General features: G+C 56.1%; 1 protein-coding gene across 1 annotated transcript in view; it reads right to left on the bottom strand.

Moving 5' to 3' along the window:
- Positions 1 to 3617: 3617 nt before the first annotated feature.
- Positions 3618 to 16723, bottom strand: part of PLXND1 (plexin D1) — a 58028-nt gene continuing 44922 nt past the window's right edge. The window contains exons 21-36 of the mRNA XM_028101695.2: positions 14865 to 14972; positions 14656 to 14768; positions 13686 to 13790; positions 13022 to 13152; positions 12437 to 12635; positions 11034 to 11180; positions 10692 to 10848; positions 9789 to 9892; positions 9642 to 9705; positions 8807 to 8841; positions 8441 to 8545; positions 7763 to 7926; positions 6430 to 6577; positions 5199 to 5339; positions 4961 to 5035; positions 3618 to 4702 (exon numbers count right to left, since the gene is read on the bottom strand). Of these exons, the coding sequence (XP_027957496.1) occupies positions 4586 to 4702; positions 4961 to 5035; positions 5199 to 5339; positions 6430 to 6577; positions 7763 to 7926; positions 8441 to 8545; positions 8807 to 8841; positions 9642 to 9705; positions 9789 to 9892; positions 10692 to 10848; positions 11034 to 11180; positions 12437 to 12635; positions 13022 to 13152; positions 13686 to 13790; positions 14656 to 14768; positions 14865 to 14972 (1913 nt within the window). The 3' untranslated portion in view covers positions 3618 to 4585. The remainder of the gene's footprint in view (positions 4703 to 4960; positions 5036 to 5198; positions 5340 to 6429; positions 6578 to 7762; positions 7927 to 8440; positions 8546 to 8806; positions 8842 to 9641; positions 9706 to 9788; positions 9893 to 10691; positions 10849 to 11033; positions 11181 to 12436; positions 12636 to 13021; positions 13153 to 13685; positions 13791 to 14655; positions 14769 to 14864; positions 14973 to 16723) is intronic.

The following is a 16723-nucleotide window of genomic DNA, read 5'->3' as shown; positions in this document are numbered from 1 at the left end:
TCGGGAGTTCCATGAGGAGGGACAGTAATGGGAGATGAGGTTCAGGGTTGCTTTAAAAACATGTGACCCTCTTCCCATGGGGAGGTGGAGTCTATGTCCCCGCCCCTTACCTCTGGGCTCTGTGATTGCTTGAATAGTAGAATACAGTGGGAAGGACATTATGACAGTTTCTGGGCCCAGACCTTAGGGAGGCTGGCTGCTTCTACTCCCCGTGTGTCCTGTTTGTTTTTGTTTTTGCTTTGACACTTGCTCTTAGAACCCCACCACCATATGCTGTGGGAAAGCCCAAGCAGCTGGTGGAAAGAAACAGAGGCACCCCGATTGTCAGCCCCAGCTGCCATCCCTGACCAGTTTGCCAGCCAGAGGAGTGTGCCACCTTGGAATTGGAACTTCTAGCTGTAGTTGAGCTGCCTCGGCTGACACCACGTGGAACAGGGACGAGCCTTCCCTGCTGAACCCTGTCCCAGTGGCAGATGCGCAAGGACCATACAATAGTGCCCCCCCCCCCTTTCCGCGGTTTCACTTTGCGTGGTTTCAGTTACCTGTGGACAGCCATGCTCCAGAAGCAGGTGACCTTCCTTCTGATGGATCATCCGAAGGTCGATAGTAGCCTAACACTACGTCACAGTGCCTCTGTCCTACCCCTCGCTGCACTTCCTCACATGGACCTTTTATCAGCTCACATTCCAGGAAGGGTGAGTACCATACAATAAGTTATTCTGAGAGAGAGAGACCACAGTCACATAATTCTGATTATAGTATAGTGTTACAGTTGCTCGATTTTATTACTACTTGTTGATCTCTTACTCTGCCTAATTTATAAATTAAACTTTATCGTGGGTATGTCTGTCTAAGAAAAGACATAGTATATATAGGGTTCATACTGTTTGCAGTTTCAGGCTTCCACTGGGGGTCTTGGAACGTATCCGCCATGGGCAGGGGGTCCTATAAATGAATGTTATTGTTTTAATCCTTTGAGGATTGGGGTGGTTTGTTACACAGCAGTAGATAACCTAGAGCAAGGACCGTGGGGGTAGACCAGGGCAGATGGGGAAGGGCCTTGTAAGCCGGGGGAAGAACTTGGGGTTTCACTGTAATGGTGGGGAGGGGCTGTTAGAGGACAGTGAGCAGCAGAGTGACTGCAGGGGGCATGGGCCGCGAGGAGAACCCGCTGTGGTCCAGGTGAGGAGAGCCGTGTGTGGAGGGAGGGCTCACAAGCGGTGGGTTCTGGAGAGAAGTTTAAGCAGGGTGCATGGGATTTGTTGAAGTATTGGGTGGAAGAAAGGGGTCAAGGATGAGTCTATAGTTTGGGGTGGACACAGCCTGGTGACTCCACGCTGACAATTTCCTGGGGTGAGGACTCAGCCCGGGCAGGAGGCTGCTGAGACGCAGTCTCGTTGAGGGGTGACAGCTGAGCCAGGGAGGGGTGGAGGACAGGGTGAACTAGAAGGGAGGTGGAGGGAAACTGGACGAGACTTGGGAAAGGGGGCAGAAGGGGCACAAAGGGAAACCGACACAGGCCAGCAGGGAGCATCAGACAGTTCCTTCCTGCCCCCGCTCCTTCAGCCCTGCCCGCACTTCCTCGAATCCCGCATGAGGCTGCTTCTAGCTGGGCTGCCATCTTCCTTGGGGTGTCTGTGATGTGGCTGGCAGCAGGCCCCCAAGGGTACTGTGAGCAGACGGGAGGGGCTGGGCTGGCACTTTCCATGGAGAGGGTCTGGTTGTGCCTCTACTCCCTTCATGGTTGGGCAGGGGGTTGTGGGAGGCGCCAGGCCAGGCTCTGGGATGGCATCCCTGGGCCTCGCACCTCCACAAGCTAGGAGCAGGTGAGTACCCCTGGCCTAGCAGAGGCTGGACAGCATCCAGCACCCATGAGACATGGCCGAGTCTCCTCCCTGCTCAAGGACACTGCATCGAAGTGTCCATGACCTCCCATGACCTTCAGACAGTGAGGGGACACCTGTCGCTGCAAGGCAGTCTTCAGGGCCCCAGATAAGAACTGTGGGTGACTCACAGAGGTCTCCCACCTTCTGTGTTGAGAAATGACCCCAGAAACTAGAGTTTTCTGCCATGTGTCAATGTGTTTCTAAACCTCAAGAAGGAACTGCATGTTCAGCAGGCATCACAACAGGCTGCAGAATATTTAATGCCACAGAAAGATGTCACTGACATATTGTTGCCTGGGGAAAACACAGGTTACAGAATGGTGCGTACACCCGGGTCCCAGATTTACTCAGCCCCCGGCCCAGGCGGGCACACGATCTGGACCAGCATTCTCTGGGACACGAACCATGGGTGGGTTAGGGTGGCTTTGATTTCCTGACATTTCTGCAGGAAACATGTATTCATTCTAAAATCACACCAAAAAAAAAAAAATCCCTATCAAATGTGTCAATAACTTAAATTAGAAAATCTGCTGCTTAATGAAAAGGAATCAGTGCTCAGAATAGAAAATTTGAAAAGATAAAGAATCTGTCTCCACCCAGGAGCCCCTACAGGAAAAGGCTATTTTTAAAGCCAAAAATTGTTTATTTTTCTTTTCTCACTTCTCTGTTCTCATTAATTCTAGAACTGGTATTTGTGGGATCTTGTTTTAAATTGTATGAATTTTTCTGTCCTAGTTTGTATTCTTGATAAATGGGTGCTTCATTTTTTCCCCCATTATGATGGAAAAATGATTGAGTTGCTTCTAATTTGGAGCCAGTTCTCTAATGACCTTTTCTTTGGGGGACGGTGATGAACCTCACCCCCAGCTCAGGCCCAGAGCCCGCTGGCTGGGCTGGGGGTTCTGCGGTGGTGCTGACCCCAACTAAGGTTAACCGTCCTGAGGAGTGGACTGCCCAGCTGGGAACAGTCTAGGGTTACACTGGCCTTGGGGAAACTGCGTATTTCCTCACATGAAAAAATGGGGTTTTCAAGATTGATGAGAAAGTCAGGGGGCATGTGTAAACATCAGTTCTCTTCCTAGGTTGTCACCTTGACCTCCCCACACTTTTGGGGCCCACTGTGGAGACTGCCTGGAGGAAGCACAAAATGGAGGAATGAGGGGCTCACGCAACGTGGCTTGGGTCCTCACTTTGCTGCTGCCTGGCTCTATGACCTGTGGGGATTCTTCCACCGTGCTGAGGGTCCATTTCTACATCTGTAAAATGGGTATAATGTTCCATTCCTCACAGGCCTGTTATAAAGGTAATAGGAGCAGGGCCTGCCTAGGGGTAGGTGGCACATAGTCGCAATGACATCTTCCTGGAGGTCCCATGAGTGCTCTCTAAGCTCAGGGAGGTCAGCTGTGGGCCAGGCCCAGGGCAAGCAGACCTTGTCCCACTGAACTGTGCCGCTGCCTCCCTAAACCACACACAGGAGCATGGCCGAGGCCGGGCTCCACACCTGGCTGCCCGTCTCCTTTCTACTATGAGCACACGTTTCCCTCCGTGGCCATCTCAGGATAAAGGCTGGAGCCCACAGCAGCTTTTCCCATCAGGCTTTTATTACAAAGAAGATTCCAGAGCTTCCCAGCCACCCCCTCCAGCCCAGCCCCCACGGGCTCGGAGCCAGTCCCAGTGCTGGCTGGGTCTGCTGCGGGCAGGGCAGGGCGGGGGGGGGGGCGGGGGGGCGGGGAGCCGGCTCAGCCACGGAGGGTGGCTTCTGACAGGAACCGAATGGGTGATTTTTTTTTTTCAGGGCCTTGGGGTTAGGGGGGGTGGTCTCTGCCAGGTCTGCCTGTCCTCTGGAACAGTCCTTTCCAGTGTTGTGATGGGAGCCCCTGGGGACCCCTCCCCGGGTCCTCTGCACAAGCGGCAGCTATTCACAGTTGGCGCGTGATAAGTTTTTTAATATATAAAAGCTTTAAAAAAAAAAAAGTGGTGCTATCTTTAGAAACACTTCCAGCAAGATCAAGTAGCCCAGCTACAGCCTTGGTACGACTTAGCCCCTGGTCCCTCCAGCCCAGCAGCGCTCAGCACCTGTCCCCTGGTCCTCTGCCCACCCCCACCCCCCGCTTGTGGGAGAGCCCACAGAGCCTGCCCACGGGCAGTGGGCGCTGCCTGCTCCACCGGCAGCTGCTCCAGTGACCAGCATCTGACGCCGCTTGAAACTGTGTCGCCACAGTCCTCTCTGGGTGACCAAAACCAGAGAGAACATTTTGGTGGTTGAAGCAGAAACCACAAGAGGGCTGGTTCAAGGAGGCCTCCCCTCTGCCACATTGGATGAGGTAGTGTTTCTGGCTGTGGCCTGTGGGCTGGGGGCTCGTCTCTGTCGGAGGGCGCTGGGCCCTGTGGGGCAGGGCTCTCAGCAGCAGTGGTGGTGGCAGAGCTGGGGGCTCCGTCCAGGCTGTGCTCGGGGGGTGGCGGGAGCCTTACCAGGGGCTGGCTGTGGCTTTCAAGTCCCCAACCCAGAGATCAGATCTGGGGACAGGTGGGAGGGGACAGAGGGGCCCGGGGCTGGGGGACTCCTCTGCCTGGCTCAGAGAAGCCCCTCTATTCCGCCCCCACCACCCCCCGAAGCCAACCCTGCTCAGTCCTTTCCCGGCCGGAGTCTGAGGCATGGGGCACAAAGTGAAGTCGAGGGCGGTGCATCTCCCCCAGGCTCAGGCCTCGCTGTAGCACTCATAGATGTTGTCCTCCATCAGAGCCACCACCTGCTCAAACTTGTGTTGCAGCTGGGTCCTCCGGGCAGTGGGGTTTGCCTCCAGCGCAGTCATGATCTGAGGGGGGAGCAAGGGGCTGCTGGGTCACGGCCCGAGGCCCTAGCCCCAGAGGCCCCCACCGCAGAAGGGGCGGGGAGACAACACTGCCTGGATGTCTACGGCTGGCACCGGGTCCCGAATGCGCAAATGTTCCGAGGTGTGACTACGTGAGCCTGAGCCTCTCCTGGGGCTTTCCTGAGCAGAGAGGAGGTGGACAGGGCTGGGGGGGGGGGCACCGCGGGCCTCAGGGTGGGTGCCTCACATCAGGGTACCCACCTGTGTACGATACCTCTTGGCGTACTTATAAATCTCAGCCATGGCCACATTGGTGTTGAACTCGTTCTGATATTTCTACGAGGGAGAAGGCGGGAGGGGGGGTTACCCCACCCTTCCAGCCCAGCCTGGCGGGGATGGGTGGTGGTGGCTACACACAAACCCCCAGCTTCCCACAGCCCCTCCCGGGAAGTCAGCTCCCACCCCTGTGCCCACAAGACCCCTCTGGAGCCGGCCGCACCCGCGACTCCTCGGCCAGGTGCGCATTCATCTCCTGCTCGCTGAGCGGCGTCATGTCATGGATCTGCTTGTAGTAGCGCTGCACGATCTTCCGGTACTCAGGGATCTCCTTGGCGTACAGGAGCTTGTTGGTTGGCGAATCCTGGGCAGAGAGGAGTAGCGGGGTTAAGGCGGCGGCTGGAGACCAAACCTGTCTGTTTCTGGACCAGCGCAGGTCCCCACTGCCAGACAACTGGCCCCATCACAGCCGGCTTTGGACCAGGCAGGGGCTCTTCACCCCTCCCTGTGCTGCCCTTTGGCATGGAACCCCCGCCCTATTTTCTAGGGCACTGTCAGGGGATGAGCTGAAGGGGGACCTGCTTCCTTTAGGGGGAAAGGTGCACGGGCTGTGGGCCAGCTCTTTGTTGCCTGCAGGGTGTTTCATTTAAGATCCTTGCTTAGGGTTGTGGGTCTTGGTGGCTAAGGTTGCTGGAAGCCTGATCGCTGGCTCAGTGGAATATTTCCCACTGTATGTTTCCAACACCCGAAAGCAAAACGTGCCAAGGATGCTCGCAGGGCTTTGTCACAGGCATCCTGCCTGCGGAGGCCGTATGTGAGAAGTGATGGCATTCTCTCTCTCATGGCCTCTGAAAGTCCGGGGCTGACGGCAGGGCCGTGCACCCGCCATCCTGCATTAGACCATCTCACTAATGTTCACAGCATCCACGCTCTCATGCCTTCCTGCCCTTGGCCAGGTACTTCCCTCTGCCTAGAAGGCTATTCTCCCTCCTCTTCCCCGCTCTAAAGCCAGCCAGGTCCTCTCCCCACAGACAGAGGTCTCAGGGATGTCCCTCCTGTGTGCAGCTCAGGGGTCTCGGTTGCCTGTTCCCCCCCTGCCCACTCCTTCACTCAGTGCCCACTTGGAGGGCTCTTGACCAGCAGACCTGCTGCTGGGAGCCTGGCTGACTCTCATGATGTTGCACCTGACCACACCGGTTTCCCACCTTGCTACTGGCTTCCCGGGGCCTGGCTCTAGGGCCTAAATGTTGGAAGGTGGTGCTGAGCACAACTGAGGTGGGTGCAGAGTTTCTGACCACCGGGGCCAGGTTCTGGGCATCTAGATGCCCCAGTTGGAAGGTCCCTGTTCATCCCATGCCCCCCAAACCTGAGCTCCTTGGGGTCCCCTACCAGAAAGAGCCTTGAGCCCCCTCTTCCCGCCCAGCCCGTGGGCAGCCGGCCCCAGAGCATCAGACCTTGCCCAGCTGCAGGTCCGAGATGGAGCAGGCATCAATGAAAGCCTGAGCAATGACAGAGAGGCAGGCGTCGATGTGGTCCGTCTTGTCGATGTCGAAGACAAACTGGGGGTTTTTCAGGATGTTCACCCAGAACCGGAGAGGAAGGCTGTGGGAATGGGGGTGGTGGAGGTACTGTGAGCCCACCCGGAGGGTCGGGCAGCAAAGGGAGGGGTCGCTGAGGGGGGCTGCAGGAGGGAGGCAGCCAGGTGCCGAGGCCAGGCTGGCTTTACTCCTCCAGGCCAGAGAGGCTTCCCCCCAAGACAGAACCTCAGTGTGCTCATCCACAAAGGGGGTGGACGGCCATCCCTGCCGGCTGGGGCGGCAGAGGGGCCAAGAGCCGAGGTTGCTGCATGCTGCGGGGCAGGATGCCGGGGCAGGCGTTGCAGGGCCCGGCTACCTTCACGCCTGCCCCCAGCCCCCACAGATCCTGCTGTTCTCACAGGGGAGCCTCAAGCCCGGTCCTGGTTCTCATTAGAAGAATGCCCCCAACCCCGCCCTGCCTGGCAGCACATGGCTCCTCCTTCCAGCCCTTGCCCAGCAGCAGGAACTCCACCATTAGCCGGGGCCGCGGAACAGCCAGAAAGGGCTGGGGGAGGGCGGGGTCTGGATTCTTGGCCTTGGCCTCAGGAGGCCAGAGAGGATTGGTAATACCCCCACCCCAGGGCCACACAGTGACTCAGCAGCCTAAAGTGCATGGACAACCCCCCGCCACCAGAGCTCTGAGAAGCCCCTGCAACGGCACAGAAACTTCTAGGCTGTGTCATATCTCCTGAGGTTCAGGCTGAAGTTCTCAACAAGTTGTGGGGTTCTGTGACCCAGAAAGCTAAGAAAGACATGCCTTAAAGGAAGGCTACGGACTGGGTATGGGAGTCAGATCACATGGCTTTGAGCCTGGTTCTGCCCCAGCGAGGGCCGCCTGACCTTGGGCAGGCACTTCTCTGTGAGCCTCATTGTTCTCATCTATAAAATGGAGCTGATGGTACCCACCCAAAAGGAGTAGAGGAGAGAGATGATGCCAAGGGCAAAACTTCTATCATGCTTGCTTTTGGTTAATTCTTACAATTAAGGTGGATTCCTTTTTATCCCCTGGTTTTACAGCTGGGAAGACTAAAGCAGAGTGAGGTGAAGTCACTTACCCACGGTCACACAGCTAGGAAGTGGCAAAACAGGGACTGAATCCGGGCAGGTGGGCTGAGAGACCAGGCTCTGAACCCCTGCATGAGTGCCGCCCACATGGGAACAACGAAGCTACGCATCCCTCCCTGCCTGCCCACACCCTTGGCCCACCAACCTGTTGGTCTTCCAGATGTGCAGAGTGTCAGGATCGGAGATCCCCCTCTTCTCAGCCTGCTCCTCCAGGAAGTCAAAGAAGTACTTGACAGCCAGTGGGGGTTTGTCCTCACGGATGCTCAGGATGGCCTTGAACAGGTCATCCAGAAACTTCTGCAGTGTGCCCTGCAGAGGAGTGGGGTGGCTGCCGTCAGCCCAGGACCACTTGGGGAGGGTGCATAGGCACCTCTGGTAGCCCCAGGGAGCCCAAAGTGAATGGGAAAGCCATGTACATCAGGCTGGTCACCTAACCTCTCCGGGCCCTGGTTTTCTTGTGTATGAAATGGGTTAGTGGAATCCTCCCCCCAGGGGCACTGTAAGGACTGATCCCAGACACCGAGGCCCAGAGTGGGGGAACTGGGAGGGCCGGGGTGATGACTCTGCCACCTGAGCTGTGTGACCTCGGGGACAGCACCGACCCCCTCTGGGCCTCTGCTGCCCTATCACGTTGGCTAATACAGAAGTTGTCTGTCAGGCACCTTTCACGGCTGTGAGCAAACCCTTCCTCAGGAGCAACACAAAGCCCTGAGCCTCCTGCAGGGGGAGCTCATCCAGCCCCACAGGAGAAGAGCTCCCCCCCCCCCCCCCCCCGCACACCCTGGCATGGGCGCAGTTGATGGGGAGAAGAGGCCAGGCCCACCTTGGTGGACAGGAGGCGAGTCAGGTAGATCTCCGGTAGCACCTTCTTGCGGTGGCTCTGCCGGTGGGACTTCTTGGGCTCTGCCAGCTCGTCCGTGGGCAACACCTGGGAGGCCGGGGCAGTGGTCAGTCCAGCGCCCGGCACCATCCTGGGCCGTCCTGTGGGAGGTCCTATCCTGCGACCCACAGGTACCTGGCTCCACAGACGCTTCGTGGCACATAAGGGAGGAGGGACCCATCCCTGCTCCCCAATCCCTGGCCTTTCCCAGGGCCTGGGAGTACTTTCCCCAGAGCCCCAGGGTGGCAGGAAGCCAAGTCCACACCCAGCGAGGGCGGGCACCCCCAGGGCCAGAGGCCGGGCACTTACCAGATGGAAATACTTCTCTGTGTCCAAGTCTTTCACTGCGAGAGGGAAAACACAATAAATAAACAAGAGAGAGGAGGGGGGGAGAGAGAAACTGAAATGGAGACAGAAAAAGGGAGAGCGGCAGAGAGCGAGAGATCCAAAGCAATACCTGGAGAAAGTGAGAGGGAGAGAGACAGAAAAATGCAAATAGAGGAAGAGGGGAGAGAGAGATCCAGAGAGACACATAGGGAATGAGACCGAGAAAAAAAGGCCACGAGAGAGAGATGTACACAAGGAGAAACAGAGGGACATGGGGGAGACCCCCCCAGGGGGACGGGATGGCTGCCCTCACCCTCTCCGCTGCCCCGCCCAGGGCTCCTGCCAGCCCAGACCTCGTAAACGGCAGGGGGACACCCAAGATCCTGCTCCTGACCTTAGCAGGGGACCCTGTGACAAAACGAGCCTAGGACCCCATGCCTGGCAGCTGGGCAGCTAGGCCTGGGAGCCTGAGGGTGCGGATGGGGGGTGGGATTGAGGCAGGGACACAGCCCAAAGCCCAGATGGCCATGCCAGTCCCCCCCCCCTCCAGCCTGGCAGCTTCCCAGACCTCTTGAAACCACATCCCGCCCTCCTGGGGCCTCTCTCTGGCTACCCGCAGGCTCCCAGCCTGAGGAGGCCTGGCAGCAGGCCCTGCCCAAGCAGTACTGGGGCAGAGGGGCCTGGCCTGGCCCTTGCCCCAACCAAGGAGACCATAGCCCAGCCCAGCCCTGCCTCTTAAAGCCTCAGTTTCCCTACTAGGGCTGCTCAGAGGGGCCAAAGCCTGGCCTGACCCCCTCCCCGCATCCACCGGTGCTACCTCGGCCCAGTGTGTTGTCCTTCTTGTCTGTGAGGCTCATGGCCAGGGAGGCACCTTCAGGGATCTGACAGGAGGGGAGAGGCCAAGGTCAGAGGTCAGAGGTTAGGGAAGGTTCAAGTGGGGGACGGGTAGGGCTGGGGACCCCACCTTGTAGTGGGCCAGTGTGTTGAGCTTCTTGCGGCCATCTTCCACTACTGAGGTGTCATCCAGGTCCCGGAGGATATAGCTCTGTGTGCTCGAGGCGAACCACTCTGGGGGGCAGGGAACAGGGTGTCAGGGACAGGGAGCTAGCTGGAGGGGGCAGCACCAGCCTGGCCCACACGGGGAGAGGTCTCTGGCTCTCTCTGTGGAACGTAGGGCAAGCCATGCCTCTCTCTGAGCCTGTATTTTTCCGTGCGTAAAATGAGGAGGAGAAAAAAGATCCAGAGGAGAGGGTGGTGGTGGGCCCAGAGCAGGAGGTCTGGCAATGCCCTCGTCCTCGAGGCTGTTACTTTACCATTGCTGATGAAATAAGAAAAGGTACCATCTGTGCAAAGGACAGTGGGAGTCATGGAAAGTATGTGATCCCTAGGTACTGACTCTGCCCTTCCAGGCTCTGGGTGACTGAGTGCCTACCCAACCTCATCTCATAGCCTATCCCGGCCCCTACAGGCCAGACCCAGTGAGCTCCCTGCTCTGAATAGTCACTGCGCCCATTTATTATCACAACCTCGTGCTTGGAACAGGGCCTGTGATCACAGAACAAATGGCAGCTTTTGGGCCCAACCAGAACACCTATGCATCCTTCAAAACCCATTCCAATTGCCCCTCCTTGAGCAAGCTTTTCCTGAATCCTTTTTGCTGTTGTCTGCAGCTTGCTCACACTGCAGTACCCATCTCCCTGCCAGAATAGGAGCTCCTTCGTGATGGGCACCTTGTCTAATCATCTCCATGTCCCCAGGGACACAATGAATGTACATTTCCTGAGTGAAAGGAGTATGCCACCAAGGCAGGGGACAGTTCCCACTGGAGTAGCCCAATGCTGAGGCCCGGCACCCCACCCCTGCCCACCGAGGTCAACGTCCTCCGCACGTGGCCACTGAGAGTAGGGCACATTCTTGCAGAAGGCTTCCAGAATCTTCTCTTTCACCTGTGTCAGCGTGTCCGTATCCATGGCCCGCACACTCAGCGAGTCCATGCCGCAGCCCTGGAAGGACACATTCAGGTTCTGCACGAGAGAGGAGGAGACAGTCAGCAAGCTCCTCCCATCACTACCCTGGGCCCCAGGCAGGGCAACAACCTGCCCAGGGCGGCTGGGTCATGATTAGGGTCAGGGTGCTCCGGGCATGAGGATCCCCCTCCCAGCCAGCCTGGGAGATGGTTCCCACCTGGCCGCCCAGCTGCCCGACTCACCCGGGGCTTGGCCTCAATGTTCTCCCGCAGTAGCCACTCCTCGTTGAGCGTGTAGCGGGCCTTGCCTGTGATGGCGTCAATGGAGCCCTTGTTGATCTGCTGCTTGATGGCACACAGGAGCAGGAAGAATGGCTCCCCAACTGTTTCCTGGGGTGGGCACGGGCTGTCAGGGGCTGAGGCCCAGCCTGCCCAGCCCAGCCCCCACTGCCTCGCTGCCCACCCTCCGTATTCCAGCCCCCAAGCCTTTGGCCATGCTGTGGCCCCCGTCTGGAACGCCTTCCCCACCCCACTGTACCAACACCTCCATGGCTGCCTGGGTAACACCCCCACTTTGGAATCCTAGTGCCATTCTCCCCATCTCCCCCGCCTCCTGTCCTCCACCCTCAGTGTCTCCGTGGACTCTGAGGCAGAAAACCACTGGCTATGGGCAGGCACATTCATTTGGTCATCCCAGCAACTCTTCCCAGTATGGGATATCATCCTCACTGCTGAGGCTCAGAGAGGACAATCAACCTGCCCAGGGTCACCCAGGGGGGAAGTAGCAGAGCTAGACTTGAACCCTGGATCCGTGACTCTGCTAAGCCACCCAGGGTGAGTTTAGGTGGAACCAGAACACAGGATGTGGTCTCAACTCCCAGGCTGGTGAGTGGAGAGCATCTTGGGCCAGGCTGGGCCTCATACCCCTGCCCTCCTACTAAGCCCTCAGACCTGAGCTTAGGGCCTCCTTCAGGAAGCCACCTTGAACCCTCCAGCCGGGTCCAAGGCCTCAGCACTTGAGTGCCACTCTGTGGCCTTTACTGCTCTGTATTTTATTTATTTATTTATTTTTAAAGATTTTATTTATTTGAGAGACAGAATGAGATAGAGAGAGCACATCAGATGGGGGAGGGTCAGAGGGAGAAGCAGACTCCCCGCCGAGCAGGGAGCCCGATGCGGGACTCGATCCCAGGACTCCAGGATCATGACCTGAGCCGAGGGCAGCTGCCCAACCAACTGAGCCACCCAGGCACCCACTGCTCTGTATTTTAATTGCTATTTCTGCATCTGTCTCCTCTAAGCCTGGGGGAGTCTTAAGGGCTAGGACTGGGCCTGATTTATCATCTGAACCCAGAGCCAGGCCCAAAGGCACACAAGGGAAGGGGGTGTTGATGACTATGAAAACTATCTGGAACAAAGCCCCTGGAGCGTGCTCTGAGCCCCTGCCGGGAAGCCAGGCCTTCCTTCCCTGAGCTGTATAATGGACCCTAGAGCCCTGTCCCTGCTCCCTGAGCCCCTTTCCTCATCTGCACAAAGGGCGTGAGGACCCCTCCTGATAGAGCTGGCATGAGGAGGAAACCAAGTCAGATACGTGACGCTCGTCCTAGGGAAGGCTTGGCAGGGGGGCGGGCTCGGCCCCGCCTCACCCGCAGACAGCTGTACATGCAGATGGACATCCAATTGGTGAGCATCTTCTCAACCACGGACTCCGTGCGCCGCAGCATGAGCTTCGGGTTCTTGGCGGCCGAGGCATCGATGAGGTCCACCAGCAACTCCTTCATGATACCCGTGTAGTACTCCAGCTTGCCGTGGAGCGCGATGGTCAGCAGGGAGGCCAGGCTGCACCTGCACGGGGGCGCGGGGCATCAGCACCAGCCGCGCCTTGAGGCCCCGGGATCCGAGGCATGTGTGGTGTGGGGCTCCGGCGCTGCCCCGTGGACCTGGCGGCCCCAGGTATGCCTCTGTGGGTGAATACAGCTCAAACCCACCTGGAGAAAGGGCCACCTTCGCTAACGGCCACAGCAACCACCGTGCCTGTGGGCTCCTATCTTGGGAATCCAGGCCCAGGAAAGGGAGGCATGTGGGGGCCCGGTGCTGGGTGGATGCCTACTGCCCAGCAGGCAAGGCGATTTGCAAACTGCCCCGGGCTTGGGTCTGGCCAGGCCAAGCCAGGACAGGCTGTGTGGCCTCCAGCGGGCCCCTGTCCCTCTCCCAGAGCCTCGCAGCCTGACCTGTCACGCACTGCAAAGTCTTTCTGCTGCTCCAGCGCATGCACGAAGACAATGAGGAAGTGCTTGTTGTTGAGCAACGAGGAGAACAGGCTGATCCCCTCTTCCATGTTGGGCCGGCAGCTCTCTGGGATCTGCGGAAGCAGTCGGTGCTGTCCACAGGGGTCTGGCGTCTCTGCCTGGCCTCGGAGTCAGCACTTATAATGCCCTGAATGGCTCTTTGAACGCCTCCTGGGATGGGAAGCTCACCACCTTTTCATGGCAGATGTCTCTTAACTCCCCATGATTGGGAATAATGGCTCAGTTGAGTTGAAAAGGAGGGCTCAGAGAAGGTCAAGGGTGCCTGGAGGTAACCCAGAGTCCCTGTGCCTAGGACCCTCTTGCTTTCCATTCTCTAGGCAGCAGGTGGAGTGGGATGTCCAGAAAGGACCAATCCTCTCCGCTCGCCACCTGGCTTAGGGTCAGCATTTCTAACACCCTGAATGGTGTTACACCTTGAATGCCTCCTGGGATGGAGGACTCAGTGTCTTTCAGTGACTGATTCCTCCCAACTCCCCGTGATTAGGATCAATGGATCAGATGAACAGGAAAGTGAGGCCCAGAGAGGGGTGGGGTGGTTCTGAGGCAGCCCTGTGTGTATATGCACGCATGTGCATGGGGTACTCACCTTCCACTCTCCCAGCAGTGGGTGGGTCTCCTGCACCGTGGAGCTGCCCTGGGCATTGAGGGTCTGGGAGGGCAGTACATAACGTTCTTCATAGAGGGAGGAGCACTGTTGGGGTAGACCACCCCCCAGCATCTCAGCAGGGCTGCAGTCTCCCGTGACTGGCATGCAAGGGCCGCTCAACAAATGTAAAGGGTTACCTTGTAAAGGAAGAAGGGGCAGCAGGCCATGCCCAGGGGCCTTAGGGGTCCAGAGAAGCAGGGAGGGCTGGCCCAAGGGGCTTCGTGGGGGAAAAGGAAGGAGCAGAACCTCATGATGCAAGGTGTGCAATGCAAGAGGGCATGAGGCTTAAGAGAAAGCAAAAGCAGCCGAGCACACGGAGTGGAAGAAAGAGCAGAGAGGCCCGCAAGGACCGTGGTATGGCCTTGTTAGGGCCGCTGCGTGGTGAGCAGTGTGGACAGGGCAAGAGGCAGGTCACTGGCCACCAGCATAAATGCTCTGGCCAGGCAGGGAAGGCGGGGACAGGGAGGTAGCCCCTGGAACACAAAGAGGGGTGGGAGGCTTGAGGCAGAGTCCAGAGGGCAGGAGAAGGGATTCTAGAGACCAAAAGCCTGGCTGGGAAGGGACCCAGTGCTGAGAGAGGTAGGTGGGGCACCGGGGACCTAGGGGAGCCTGGGCCACCCCTGCTCGCCCCCTCAGTGAAAGGAGAGTGGGGCTAGTAGCTGGCTTCTGTACGGACAATCAAACATCAAACGAGTAGAGAAGAGAAGTGAGGGGAGAAACTGGGCCCCCTCCCTTGGCAGGTGAGGGCAGGTGGCCAAGGCTGCCGTGAGCATGCATGCAGGTTATGCACTGCTCAAGGGGACCACGTGGCACCACGTTTTCCCATCTGCTTAAAAATGCCCTCTAGGTTGGCATGGCTCAGAAAGAGATCGAGGAGCCCCTGAGGTGGCTGGCAAGGGTGCTGGCTGACCTTAGGGAAGAAGGTGCGGGTCACAAAGTGCTTATACTCCAGGAAGGGGATGCCCTGGCTGCGGTTCAGCTCCTTGGTCAGATCAGTCATGTCCGTCTGCAGCTCGGCAAAGCCTGGTGGATTGGCAGGGAGCTGGGAGTAGCTCTCGAACCCATTGCCCAGTTGGCAAAGCCAAGGTCCACAGCCCCGCCTGGGCCGCACCCTGCTACCTTTCCGGATTTCCTCTCGGATCTGAGATTCCATCTCCTCCATCTGCAGCAGAGTCTTCTGCCAGTAGCGCTCCGCACGGCGGCTCTTAGTGCAGAAGACGAACAGGGCTGCGGGCAGCAAAGAGACAGGTCAGGCCCGGAAAGCCCTTCGGAAAACAACGGTTGACACATGGCAGTGCACAGGGCCCGGGCCTGGAGGGACAGGTCCTGCTGGCTTCCTCTCCACCTCCTCTGGGCGGGGTGTGGGAAGGTGGACGGGTGCCCTCAGCCTGCAGTCCTCCCCTCCTACCGGGGAAAGGGTTGGGGGACACCCAGGAAAATAATTCTGACGTCCCATTCTTATAAAAAGAAGTATGTGTGTTTTAAGATAGTGGTAAACATTATAAAATAAAGACAGTGGGTCAAATACTTATAAAGCAAGTATAAAGGGTAAGACAAAAGTAGTAAAATTAATTAAAATATGATAATTAGTTAAGATACATAAAATCAACATGTAAACTGTGATCATCAAAAATATAAAATGCTGGGGGGATGTGCCTGGGTCTTGGTTTAAGTGTCCGACTCTTGGTTTCGGCTCAGGTCATGATCTCAGGGTCATGAGATCGAGCCCCATATCAGGCTCCATGCTCATTGAGGAGTCTACTTGAGATCCTCTCTTCCCTCTGCCACTCCTGCTCTCTTTCTCTCTCTAAAATAAATAAATAAATCTTAAAATATGTATATATATTTTATTTATACATATATATAAAATGGGGGAGTAAAAACATAAAGCTCTGGAATGTGTTCAAAATTAACTTACTATCAGCTTAAAAGAGACTATTATATACGTAAGATATTATATGTGAACCTCACGGTAAACCACAAAGAAAAAACATATAAAATACACAAAAGAAAAAAAAAACTAAACATACCACTAAAGAAAACTATCAAACCACAGGGAAGAGAGAGAGAAGAAGAAGAAAGGAACAGAGAGAAACTACAATAACAGCCAGAAAACAATTAATGTAAAGACAGTAGGTACATACCTATCAATAATTACTTTATTTTATTCTTTTAAGATTTTATTTATTTATTTGAGAGAGAGAATGAGAGAGCGAGCAAGCACATGAGAGGGGGGAGGGTCAGAGGGAGAAGCAGACTCCCTGCTGAGCAGGGAGCCCGATGCGGGACTAGATCCCGGGACTCCAGGATCATGACCTGAGCCGAAGGCAGTCGCCCAACCAACTGAGCCACCCAGGCACCCTCAATAATTACTTTAAATATAAATGGACTGATTTCTCTAATCAAAAGACATAGGGTGGATGAGTGGATTAAAAAACAAAACAAAACCCATCTATAGGCTGCCTACAAGAGACTCACTTCAGATCTAAGGACACACACAGACTGAAAGTAAGGGGGTAGAAAAACATGTTTCATATAAATGGAAATGAAAAAAAAACTGGGGTAGCAATACTTACATCAGACAAAATAGACTTTAAAATAAAGACTGTAATAAAAGACAAAGAAGAACACTACATAATGATAAAGGGGTCAATCTGATAAGAGAATTGTAACATTTGTAAAGATCAATGCACTGAACATACCTAACATACAAGGCAAATATTAACAGGCCTAAGGGAGAAATAGACAGCAACACAATAAGAGTAGGGGACTTTAACACCCCACTTACATCAATGGATAGATCACCCAGACAGAAAATCAATAAGGAAACATCATACTTAAATGACACATTGGACCAGATGAATTTAACAGATACATACAGAACACTCCAACCAAAAACAGCAAAATATACATTCTTTTCAAGTGCACAGGCAACATTCTCCAGGATAGGTCACACATTAGGCCACAAAACAAGCCTC

Source organism: Eumetopias jubatus, unplaced genomic scaffold (genome assembly GCF_037043125.1).
Source record: "Eumetopias jubatus isolate StellerSeaLion01/CBP00866 unplaced genomic scaffold, mEumJub1_p1.0 scaffold_1, whole genome shotgun sequence".
Taxonomy (NCBI): domain Eukaryota; kingdom Metazoa; phylum Chordata; class Mammalia; order Carnivora; family Otariidae; genus Eumetopias; species Eumetopias jubatus.
This window is presented reverse-complemented; position numbering and strand designations above follow the sequence as displayed.